The sequence below is a fragment of the Garra rufa genome, chromosome 8, assembly GCF_049309525.1.
Source record: "Garra rufa chromosome 8, GarRuf1.0, whole genome shotgun sequence".
In the NCBI taxonomy this organism is placed as follows: domain Eukaryota; kingdom Metazoa; phylum Chordata; class Actinopteri; order Cypriniformes; family Cyprinidae; genus Garra; species Garra rufa.
The window spans coordinates 7,332,242-7,345,393 of NC_133368.1; the positions used below are offsets into that span (position 1 = coordinate 7,332,242).

Below are 13,152 nucleotides of genomic sequence, written 5' to 3' on the forward strand. Positions count from 1 at the left end.
CCTGTTTACCAAGTCAGAGCGAGGATATTCAGAGAATGACGGCGAATATAAATCCAGCACCCGCCTGCTTAAAGGGATCCCTTTATATATAATTTGATGTTTATTTGTTTACCCCCAGGGCATCCAAGATGTAGGTGACTTTGTTTTCTCAGCAGAACACAAACGAAGATTTTTAACAAAAACCGGTGAAGTCTAATAATGGCAGTCAATGGTTACCAAATCTTTAGAGGAAAGAGAAACACACACAGACAAATCCAAATTACACCCTGCGTCTCGTGACGATACACTGATGTCCTAAAACACGAAACGATCGGTTTTTGTGAGAAACTGAACAGTATTTGTATCATTTTTTACCTTTGACACACAGCCACGTCCATCTGTCATGAGCAGAAGGTTAGCTTTCGGATCGTCACATGTGAACGCGCTCTGAAGTAGAATACGCAAACACCGGAAGCGATCTGTCGCGTGTATACAACACTCGTTGTTTACACAGTGCACACAGACTGTGGGTATAGCCGCTATTCAAAATGGTAATTACTTGCGCTTATCCTGATTGTTCAAACCAATTTAAAGATAAAAGATTACATCTGCTTGCGCAAACTCATGCGGGACTTTTAACCGATTTCCCCTTACGGCGTTTGCGTATACCATGTCAGAAGCGTGTTCACTCGTGACGAGCCGCATTCAAAGCTCGTGCTCAGGACAGATGGACGTGGCTGTGTATTAAAGGTAAAAATGATATAAATACTGTTCAGTTTCTCACAAAAACCGGTCGTTTCGTGTCTTAGGACATCAATGTATCGTCACGAGCCGCAGGGTGTAATTTGGATTTGTCTGTGCATGTTTTTGCTTACTTTTAAAGGTTTGGTGCCCATCCACCAGTATTATTTGACAGGCAGACTGCACTGTTTTTTGTTAAAAATCTTCGTTTGTGTTCTGCTGAGGAAACGAAGTCACCTACATCTTGGATGCCCTGGGGGTAAGCATATAAACATCAAATTTTCATTTTTGGGTGAACTATCCCTTTATTTGCAAATTGCAATGTTGCATTTTATTTACTTTTCAAAGGCTTGTAAGCTGCAGTTTGCACTGTTTCAATAAATGGAACTAATTTTCTCAACACATCTTTGATTAATTTTGTCCAGCATTTATTTTGCAAGCTGTCTGATGTTTTTTTAGTTTATTTCAATTAATGAAAACACTTACAAGATGTCACCAAAATCACTCTGTCTCTTTTAAATCTATCAGAAAATGATGTACGTGTATCTAATTATATAGAATAGTATCGAATAATATCGAATCGAATCGAATCGTATCGTTGGCAAAATATCGTGATATATATCGTATCGTGAGCTGAATATCGTGTATCGTATCGTATCGTGAGATTAGTGTATCGCTACAGCCCTAATTTTACTTACTCCCATGTCATCCAAGATGTTCATGTCTTTCTTTCTTCAGTCGCAAAGAAATAGTTTTTTGAGGAAAACATTCCAGAGTTTTTCTTCATTTAGTTGACTTCAGTGCTGTTCAACGGTTTGGATGTTAAAAATGCATTGTCAGTGCAGCTTCAAATCTCATTTTCTCCCCCAACTTTAAAATCGTCCTATATTGCTGCAGAAGTACCGACCCAGTGTTTACACAGTGAACATACAAAGTTGATCAAACACCCTTTACAAAAAAAAAAAAAAAAAAAAAACGATGTAGAACGATTTTGAATTTGGAAGAGAAAATGAGATGGGAGTTTTTTTGACATACCCTAACTGTCTTGAACCGGAGTGCACAGTGTATGCATCACAGAGCTAGACAAGACAAGCATTTGTGGTTAAAGTGTATGAATATTAATTTGCCGGGATTGTGTAGAGCCCTTTGAAGCTGCATTGAAACTGCATTTTTAACCTTCAATCCGTTGAGCACCATTAAAGTTCACTGTATGGAGAAAAATCCTTGAACGTTTTCTTCAAAAAGCTTAATTTATTTGCGGCGGAAGAAAGAAAGACATGAATCTCTTGGATGACATGGGGTTGAATAAATTATCGGGAAATGTTTATTCTGGAAGTGGAGTAATCCTTTAATGTTCTTGTACAGACAGAGATCCACTGCTAAAAACTTGTGTCTGTAAAATGCATCTTTTTGAAGCATCAAAAGTCTTTTTGTAACATTATGAATGTTTTTACTGACAGTTTTAATCAAGTTCATCATGCATCCTTGTTTAAAAATAGTGTAATTTCTTTAAAAAATCTAACATTTAATTGATAGTGTAATGTGTGAAGAAAACATTTCCAGTCATTTCCAATCAAGCTGTAATTTTCTCAAGTTAAAAAACATAGTGTTTTACAATTAAATTGTTCATTCATTAAGCAGACATTTTTATCCAAAGTGACAGACAAATAAAGATACACAGATATGAAATGAACCTTAGCACAGACAAAGGACTTTTTTATTTGCAAATACACTACCAGTCAAAAGTTTTTGAACCGTAAGATTTATGTTTTTTTAAAAGAAGCCTCTTCTGCTCACCAAGCCTGCATTTGTTTGATCCAAAATACCGCAAAAGCAGTAATATTGTGAAATATTTTTACTATTTAAAATAACTGTATTCTATTTGAATATATTTTAAAATTACATTTTTTTTTTTGCTGTGATCAAAGATACATTTTCAACGTCATTACTCCAGTCTTCAGTGTCACATGATCCTCCAGAAATCATTCTAATATGCTGCTTTGCTGTTCAAGAAACATTTTTATTATTATTATCAGTACAGTTTACTACATTTTTCAGGATTCTTTGAATAAAAAGATCCAAAGATCAACATTTATCTGAAATAAAAAGCTTTTATAACATTAAACACTATACCACTTAAAAGACATTTATAATGTTAGAAAAGAAAGTAGCATTTATCTGAAATAGAAATCTTTTGATCAAAGAAGTCAGAAAAATCTGCTTAGCTGTTTTCAACATAAGTAATAATAATAATAAATGTTTTTGAGCAGCAAATCAGATTGATTTCTGAAGGATCATGTGACTGGAGTAATGATGCTAAAGATTCATCTTTGAAATCGCAGGAATAAATTACATTTTAAAATATATTTAAATAGAAAAAGTAGTTAAAATATTTCAAAACTGTATCGTTTCTCCTGTACTTTGGATCAAATAAATGCAGACATGGAGAGAAGGACAGACTTCTTTAAAAAGCAAAAGAAATCTTACTGTTCAAAAACTTTTGATTGGTAGTGACATTTCAGAAAAAAAACCCTCAGTTCTCATTTGATGCATTTACTGTATAAATACAGTTTGGCAGTTTTAGTATACAAATTACTAGTTAATTAATTATTGACAGTGCCAAAAGAGCCCACAATTGAAGAAACCACCATTTAAATCCAATTATCAAGGGAAGGGAAGAGACCCGAAATGCAAGCCAAGAACACAGGATGTAAACCCTGCACTACTTTAGCTGAAGGGGAAACTGAAATCCTGAGATACTGGATCCTTACAAAACCCCCTCCGTGGTAAGATGAAGAGCTTGCTGGGAATGTAGAAGCTTAGGATAAAAGAAAGATCAAGAGGAAACCTGTGAGAGACTTGCTGAGGTCAAATAAGCAGTCGTTCTTCAGCTGTCATAGCACAAGTTCAAAGCGATCAGGCTCCCGTCTGTGTGAGAAGACTCTGACATTTCTACGCAGACACAAACTGATGTTCTTGTGGCAAATTGGACATGAACATCCTCACAGAAATTGAACCGTGAGCTTTTGGAGCCGCAAAAGAAAGCCAAAGTTGATTGACCATAGAAAAGGTTTTGTTTCAGTCAGACGCAAACCACCAGCGCGGTCTCCATTGAGTGTAGACCAACATATTGAGCTTCATGAAACTCTGAGACCCTTTCAGATGCATTCATGTTTAAGGGTGAGGTCTGACTCACGTTGAGTCTGCAAACAAAGTAGGCGGCGTGACCCAAGGCTAATCTGCGCTAGCAGAGGGCATTTCCCACTGGCACTGCCTCGGACCACAATTTCTCTCTCGATTCTTCTCTCGCTTCTCTTCATGCTGAGCAGCAGAAAGATAACCTTCCTGGAACCCCATGTCTCAGAAACTATGATGCAATCAGGAAACGGCAGGCAGGTCTGGTTCCTGAAAATAATGCTTTTGCTGACTTTATATGATGGACAGTTGAACTGTAGTTTCTTAACATTCAGGATGTTGTTTTTGTTCAGCCTCAAACTTACTTACTCTCATGTTAATGTTTGTTGATCTGTTTTTTTGTAGCCTAGCAGCAGTTTTAATGCAAAAAAAAAAAACTCAGTCTCAAGCCATCCTAGGTTTATATGACTTTCTTCTTTCGCACAAAAACAATTTGAGTTATATTAAAAAAATGTCCTGGCTCTTCCAAGCCTTATAATGGCAGTGAATGGCTGTTGAGATTTTGACGTACTAGGGATGTGCATCTCCATAACTGAGGCCGATGCGATACGCATCTCGATGCATAGCCAACGATACGATACATTAAAGATACATGAAGCAGCTAGCAATGCGATGCGATACGATACACCCCTGTTTTGATTCGATTCAACACGATTCGATGCAGTATGATGCAATGAAACAAATATGATCATATGCAGTTCAGTATGTTACAGATACTTTTATTTCTTTGTTTCAGACAACAAATCATAAATTAACTTAAGTGCCTTCTGATTTGTAGTGCATGACCCTTACACAAATAGGCTTTGGCAGGGGCGGACTGAGACAAAATTTCAGGCTCATCCAGGCCATCTCAAAAACCCACAACAAATTCTGAAACCATGGACAATATATATTTTTGGTATAGCCATTATCATTATCACATAAAGTATAATCCACTGGCTGGTGCCACACAAAATAATTAAAGGTTATCTCTTGAACTTCCCTTTACCTTTTTATAAAAATGTAAGTATTACATTAGGACCATGTGCTATTGTTTTATCTTGCCTAAATGTCAAAACTGTTAGCCTACAATAATAGCTACATTTTAAATATATCTTTAGTAAAATCCTAATACTGAACATGTTTTTGCATTATCATGGGTCATGTTTTGTTCTTGGGAAAATTAACCATGGTTTTATTAGGCCTATGGTAAAAGTATAGTAGTTTGTTTTTGGCATTTTGATTACAATTTGTATAACCAGAGTTTTACTACAAATACCATAAAGTGCAGCAAAACCTGTGTTAATTTGTGGTTACCATAGTTTAACTATAGTAACCATGGTTTTTGGTTTTTAGTGAAAACATGGTTAATTTTGGTAAGGGTTGTATTGTTGTTAGCCTAAGCTCCCTCTAAACTTGTTATAAAACAATGTGAATATTTGTCTGCTAAGTTTATACTCTTTACAACATATCATTTTGTTAATTTTGCAGCAAACTAACTGAACTACATAGTCAATTTGCAGATGTATCTCACCTGTAAATTAAGTCCTGAACAGGACAGTTTTGCTCCACCTGGGCGCTCCATTCTCGAGTCTTGCATTTATTTGGCGGACGAGCGGATGGGCGGAGCGTGTGCGAGGCGAATTGCGTTGTCAGTCAAGACGAACCGGATTACGATTTATTAGTGTCTCTGTAGTGTTGTGATAGGCTACGTCATATTCACGCAGCAGTGAAGAGAGACGTGCTTGAGAAACAGTTTAGAGGGGAGAAAACGATCTAAAAATATGTTTCACTTTCTAAATAATGAAAGTATAGTATGTCTACTAATACTTATAAAGAAATAAATCGGGTTTTACCGATGCAGATATGTTAGAAACGATGCATCGTGATACAAATGCCAATTTGTATCCGACGCACACTTTTTAAGCCGATGCACCGAGCGAATCGGGGAATCTTCCCATCCTTATGAAGTACATTGATCTGCTTCAGAAGGCCATTATTTAGAGGAACACTCCACTTTTTTTGGAAATAGGTTCATTCTCCAACTCCCCCCGAGTTAATAAGTTGATTTTTACCGTTTTGAAATCCATTCAGACGTTCTCCTGTTCTGGCGATATCACTTTTAGCATATCTTAGCATAGATCATTGAATCCTATGAGACCAATAGCGTTCAAAAATGACCAACGAGTTTCCATATTTGTCCTATTTAAAACTCGACTTTTCTGTAGTTATGTTGTGTACTAATACCGGCGGAAAATGTAAAGCTGCGATTTTCTAGGCCGATAAGATTAGGAACTACACTCCCATTCTGGCGTAATAGTCAAAGAAGTTTGCTGCCGTAACATGGCCGAAGCAGGCACAGTAATATCACGCAGCGCCTGAAATTAGTTCCCAGCTAGATAACTTTCAATGTGACCGGCACTAATTTTACGCTCCCTGTGCATGCAGTTGGTCACGTTGGATATGTTGACGGAAGTTAGCATTTCCACACGTGCTGCATGATATTACTGCGCCTGCTTCAGTCATGTTATGGTAGCAAACTTCCTTGACTATTACGCCGGAATGGGAGTGTAGTTCCTAATCTTATCGACTTAGAAAATCGCAGCTTTACATTTTCCGCCGGTCTAATGCTGCGTTCCAGGCAGGTTTTTTAACTGGTAAATCACCACTTCAAACCACGACTCACGACTTTGTAGCGTTCCAGGCAAGTCAAGCCAAACTACCTGGGCACATTTATGAATTATTATTATTTTATATTATTATTAATTTGATTGCAACGTTATATTGTCCTAAGCTCTATTTTTCCACCGTGTACTACTTGCATAAACCGCACCCATTAGGGCTGACATTGTTGTTTCGCGGGCTATGTCACGTCAGAACTGGGAGTACATCGATCTAGTATGAGTTCACGAGTGGCAAGTCACGGGTTTGACTGCCGTTCCAGTGCACTTTCACTGGTAGAAGGTTGGAAAAACACAGGTTACGGGTTGCCTGGAACGCGGCATTAGTACACGATATAACTACAGAAGTCAAGTTTTAAATATGACAAATACCGAAACTCGTTGGTCATTTTTGAACGCAATGCTCTGTTGGTCTAATAGGATTCAATTATCTATGCTAAGATATGCTAAAGGTGATATCGCCAGAACAGAAGAACTGCTGAATGGATTTCAAAACTGTAAAATTCAACTTATTAACTCGGGGGGAGTTGGAGAATGAGCCCATTTCCAAAAAAAGTAGAGTGTTCCTTTAACATTTGCGTGGAGAACTTTTGTAATGGATGGATGCGATATTAAGCTCGATATGGCGTAGCTTGTCAGAGATTTACGTGTCTGTGTATTAATTGCCGCTCCAGCGGAACCTGAGCGGAACACACGTGATGGAGATTTACTACTAATCAAAGTACCGGCTTCATTGAATATCGTTCGATATATTGTCCAGCCCTAATGTGTCACTGACTTAACTAATAGTGAGCTTTGCATCTACAGGAAGTACTGTTACAAACACTATTATACATTGTTTTAATACATCCAAATATTTTAAATAATAAACCTTGTCTTGGCTGGTATGTGAAAATAACATTTCAAGTGGTGCATGGCACAATAAGGCTGGAAGAGGGTTGTGCATTAGTTTGCTTATTTGTGTGCTGTTGTTGTTGTTTCTCTCTTTGTCTTCCTCTTTCGTTTGTGTTCATATTTTTTGTATGTCATCTTACCCCTGATATAAGCATTGTAATTTGCTATTGCAAAAAAAATATTAAAAATCATTTGAAGTTTATAGCAAACATACCTCACATTTTTGTTTGTGTAGCAGTGTCATTTAGTGTTGTTCATATTATTAGCTTTTGTTTTTATTAGTGGTGGGCCGTTATCGGCGTTAACGTGCTGCGTTAACGTGAGACTCTTATCGGGCGATAAAAAAAATATCGCCGTTAATCTATTCTCAAAGTTGGGTTGGGAGCTGGGTCTAAACTACGCAAGCTATGATGACTTTCACCTTGATATTTTAGCGCGGATGACGTATACCTAGTCGAATTACACTGTAGGGGGCGAGAACGAGTCTTCAACTTCTGTGAAATTACCACATCAAATGAGACGTGCAAACATGAATGCAGTTATGAAGCCGCTTCAGGGCAGGTGCGTTGCTAGACCCTTTTTACTGGGGCACGTGTCCCAGTGAAAATCTGCTGTGCCCCAGTAAAATCTCAAGTTTGAGTTATAATTTACTTTGATAATCCAGAAATAAAGACATTAAACTATATGCAACAACTGAATTGACGCTTCTAAAAGCAACGCAGTTTAATCGAAGACTATGCACGCAGAAATCCATGCCATCCGTGCAGCCTTTTGCGCAGAAGTACTTGGTTACACAAGTTTGTATAGGTAATTATGTTGTAAATGCAATTGTCAAGCAGTTTGTGATGCATTTTGGAAACAGGAGATGAGCGCCTGATCTAATGCGCCACCTGGCCCGTTCTCGAAGACTTACTTTTAGTCATTATTTGGGTAGCACACATATTCTGAATGCCTTCAGCAGAATTCAAATTAGCCATTTTAATCTAGATTAATCTAGATTAATTCCAAGATTTAATCTAGATTAATCTAGATTAAAAAAATTAATCTATGCCCACCCCTAGTTTTTATATTTTCACTTTTTTAGCTTTAACTAAAACTATTTCAGGTTTTAGTCATTTAAGTAGTTCAAATTAAACTTATTACAGTTATTTACATAGGCAACATTTTTTTTAAAAAATTAACTGCTTGCACTGTATTTTATATATACAATTTTAAAAACAATTTAAAAATGTGTTAATTTTATTGTTGTGAATATTCTTATTTTATGATTACTTTGATTTCTTCCATATGTAAAGCACTTTGAATTAACATTGTGTATAAAATGTGCTATATGTGACCCTGGACCACAAAAGCAATCTAAGTAGCACGGGTATATTTGTAGCAAAAGCCAAAAATACATTGTACAGGGTCAAAATGATCAATTTTTCTTTTATGCCAAAAATCATTAGGATACTAAGTATAGATCATGTTCCATGAAGATATTTTGTAAATTTCCTTCTGTAAATATATCAAAACTTAAGTAAGCATTGCTAAAAACTTCTTTTGGAAAACTTTAAAGGCGGTTTTTCTCAGTATTTTCTCAGCACCCTCAGATTCCAGATTTTCAAATAGTTGTATTTCAGCCAAATATTGTGCTAACAAATCATACGTCAATAAAAAACTTATTTATTCAGCTTTCAGATGATGTAACAATCTCAATTTAAAAAAAAAAAAGATTCTTATGACTGGTTTTGTGGTCCAGGGTTGCCTTAATTTTTGTTTTTAAGTTAAAATTTATGATGTATAGTAGGGGTGGGCGATATGACCTAAAATTAATATCACGGTATTTTTCATCTTTTGAACGGTGCCAGTATAATATCACGGTATTATGTTCCTGGTCTTGATCAGGAGATCACAAATATTGTCTCTGTTCTAGAGCGACACTCTCAGAGCCATTGCTGCCACCTTTCAACTACCTTCTTCTGGCCATTGAAACGGTCCAACTCAGGCCCTTCAATGCTGATGAATAAGAGCCACTGAGATGTGGCTTCTCCAGTCAAGTCAATTTGCTTCATTGAACTGAAACCCCTATGAGGTAGTGCTAGTAATAGTTCAGCAAGTAATAATGATCAGCAAGATTTCTGTCTTCATTTTTATAGTGTCGTCCATGAAAATGAGGCTCAGAGGTGCCATGAGTGCAATTAAATCTATAAATTCATGTTGAGATTAGTGTTTTTAAAATAAAATTTGGAATACACAAGTATTTAAGATTTCAATAACTGAAAGGATCTGCCAGCAGGTGGCGGCAAGACACTGAAATTATTTACTGAATCGTATTGTTCATTTGATTCGTTTGAACACATGGTTCATTCAAGTGACTCTCATTATGAATGGGAAATTGAATCATTTCACTAGATTAGTTTAAAACGCATGTTCACTTATAAAGGAAACACTACTGTGTTTTATTGGAGAACTGCGCATCTTCATTTAAACACAGCAGTGTGTCTTGTCCCAGAATAAATTTAGACGACGAAACAGACCAAAATCGGGCATAGTGTTATTCTCAGACAATGTAAGTCACTTGATAATAACGTCTTGTTTATTTAACGGCTGTATTAAATTATCTCATTTACGAACTCCCATAAAAATATTAAAAGCTGTTCCTCATCTTAGTTTGCGATATCACAAAGCTCTATTATAATCAACGACGCTCTCTGTACTGCGATCAATCTCTTACTTATACTATCTACACTTTGTTTATAGAAGGAATGAGGTATGAGATATGTCTCTGATACATTACTTTGCTGTGAGCCTAGACACTTCGGCGTTTGGCTTTTCGGTGCATTTAGAACTTGCACAACAGGAACAAAGCAGCGATCGTATTTATCTCCGCCATGGTCAATCGCGCCGTGTTGTTATTCGCGCGAGTGATAGGGAAACCTCCCGCGGATAAACTGAGTGAGTGACGCGATGCGCATGCTCGCTTGGCGTTTGGTGTAAACGCACTGACTGTATGTGCGCACGCAATTGACAAACAGTCGCAGGCAAATTAAACTTTAGTGCCTTATTATTTAGAATGAGCTATTGTTGATGTAAATGCAGCCGTTCAAGGCACATAATAGATTTATTACGGTATTGACGGTATTAGAAAATCCATATCGTGGCGCAATGTCACACCGGTGATAACTATGATACCGGTGTACCGCCCACCCCTAATGTATAGTAATACTTTAATTTAATTACCGGCACTGCATGATTCTGACCTTACGTTATGCCTCTCTCTCTCTGTCCGCCCCCCTTCTTCTCTCTTTAGAAAAGTTGGTAGCCTATCAGAGGGAGTTTCATGCCCTGAGGGAGCGTCTGCGTGTGGCGGAGCACCGAACCCTCCAGCGCTCCTCTGAGCTCAACGCCATCCTCGAGCAGTTCAGACGTGCCATCGCAGAGACCAACGGCAGCAAAGATGCTCTCTCCAACTTCTCAGGTTACTGGATGTTAACATAGATATACACAAAAGAGTTGTGTGTGTCATAATGACCATATTGTCATCTGTCAATGAACTAGCATATGTTCCTCAAATTAGTGGGAACAAATATATTCTTTGTGTAGCTGCTTCCTATTTTCTAAATTGCAAGCAGTTTATTTACCTACCTGTTATTAAAAAGCGCAGCAGTGCCTGCTTTGGTTCCAGAAGAATTTTTCCTATTCAGTTTTCCCATAAGGATTAAATAAAAAAAAGTTGTAAGCCATGATCCAAAGCAATTATAACATTAAAAGCTGTGAATCAAAAAAGTATTTGAAAATCAGACAAAAAGGCAAAGCCAAACATTCATTTAGAGCAAATATTGTTGCTTAAGTTTCCAAGGAACAGCTGGATAATGCAGTTTAGCCTAGAGTGTTGTTTGATTTGCCTTTTTGGGTAATGTATTTAAACTTCTAAGTACTTTAATGAATTTGAAATAATTTTTTAACACAGTTTATATATATTTTAAGTGCTGAAGTACTATGGTTTTATTACAGATGAGACACAGAAGTTGTTGAAGGAGTTGGCTCACAGGAAGCCCCTCCAGGTGCCAAATATCTACCACCATCTGCCTCACTTGCTCAACAATGAAGGCAGCCTGCATCCTGCCGTACAGGTGGGCCAGGGACGTACCGGAGGTGAGCCAAACAGCGTACTATCCATCAACATTTTAAATCCTGTAATTCCAGCACTCACAGTAGATCTGATAAACCGACTGAAATATCACTCTTTAAATCAGACCTGAAGTTTGTACGTCCTTTGAATGTGACCAGACATTGATTAATGACTAAACTGTGCTAGTTTTCACTGTTCTTTAGCCAAGCTCACTAGACAAAATGCTAATCACTGTTATGGCCTTGTTAAGACTCTGAGCTGTCATGTGGAGTTTGTTTTTCACCCTCCATTCCTCACATTTTCACCCAAACAGCGGGGTGTTGCTGTCTGCCGCGTCCTTGCTTGTCGTATTGTGTTACACGCTTGTTATCCACAGGCTGTCACAGGTTCGGTCACTGTGTCAGAGCTGAAGCTGCAGCCAGCGGCCCTGAGTGGAGACCCAGAGACCTTTTGTTCCTCCTGCACACACCCACAACAGGCCTATCAAATTCTCATTAGAGGAATCAAGCCCTCCTGGGTTCAGCGAGGGTTATGCAGAGGATACTTATGGGAACATAAGGAATAGAAGCCACTTACCAAAATTTTTGGGGGGGTGGCGCAGTTGTGCGATATACTGATAGACACAATTAACCAGTAAAAATTTGTCAACCAAAGAGATTTTGGACTGTCATCTCTATTGTGCTTATAGGCTCATGTGTTGGTGTGCTAGGTAATCATGAAAACTTATCATTGCATGTGTTTTTAATCATAGTGGTTTAAAAACGAGTGATTTTAAGCCGTTGAAAAGAGAACTTATTTTGCTATATGTGTGTGCTGTTTGTGAGGCGCGCTCAAATGAAGATGGTGTTCATATAGCGTGGGAGTATTGAACAAAGTTATTTTTTCCACTTTATAGGCCTTGAACGGTTCAGTACACACTTTTATGTGTTAAAATGTCTGTCTTTGCACATAGACACAGTAAGTTAGGTTTAAGTGAAAGCAAACAGCTGAGAAAGAAAACATGTGTAACAGTATATTGGATCTGGGCAGCTCTTAAAGTGACAGCAGTCTGATATTCCTGATGTCTGTTTTTTTAGGCTAGTATTAGTATTTTGTAATATTGACACTGGTGACAAGAATTAAGAAATTTCTATAGTAAATAAAGACCTTATTTAAAGCAAAAATAAGTATATGGTGATATATATCATTACTGTGAAATAAAATTATTCTTATCATGATAAGATTTTGGTTATATCGCCCATCCCTAATTATAATGCATTTTTGGTTTAAATCATGGTATTAGAGTTCTATATATCATATCATATCATATCATTATTGTAAAAGTAAAAAACGTATTTATTAAATTTGACATTAAATTAAGGATATTTGAAATAGCTGATCATCCATTCATTCATTCATTCATTCATTCATTCAGTGTTAACTACCATATTGGCCGATATGAGGTACTTAACTGTGCACACTAATTTTTTCCTGTTTTTACATTTTGAACATTGAACATTATATATTCAAATATATACATTTATTTTCTCTTCCCTTTGAGCTGTTAAGCCTGTTTGTTGTCTGATCTGT

General features: G+C 37.1%; 1 protein-coding gene across 1 annotated transcript in view; it reads left to right on the plus strand.

Moving 5' to 3' along the window:
• The window catches only part of mgat4a (alpha-1,3-mannosyl-glycoprotein 4-beta-N-acetylglucosaminyltransferase A), a 77,700-nt gene that overhangs the window by 19,537 nt on the left and 45,011 nt on the right, over positions 1 to 13,152 (plus strand). Inside the window, exons 3-4 of the mRNA XM_073845814.1 lie at positions 10,762 to 10,929; positions 11,466 to 11,606. Of these exons, the coding sequence (XP_073701915.1) occupies positions 10,762 to 10,929; positions 11,466 to 11,606 (309 nt within the window). The remainder of the gene's footprint in view (positions 1 to 10,761; positions 10,930 to 11,465; positions 11,607 to 13,152) is intronic.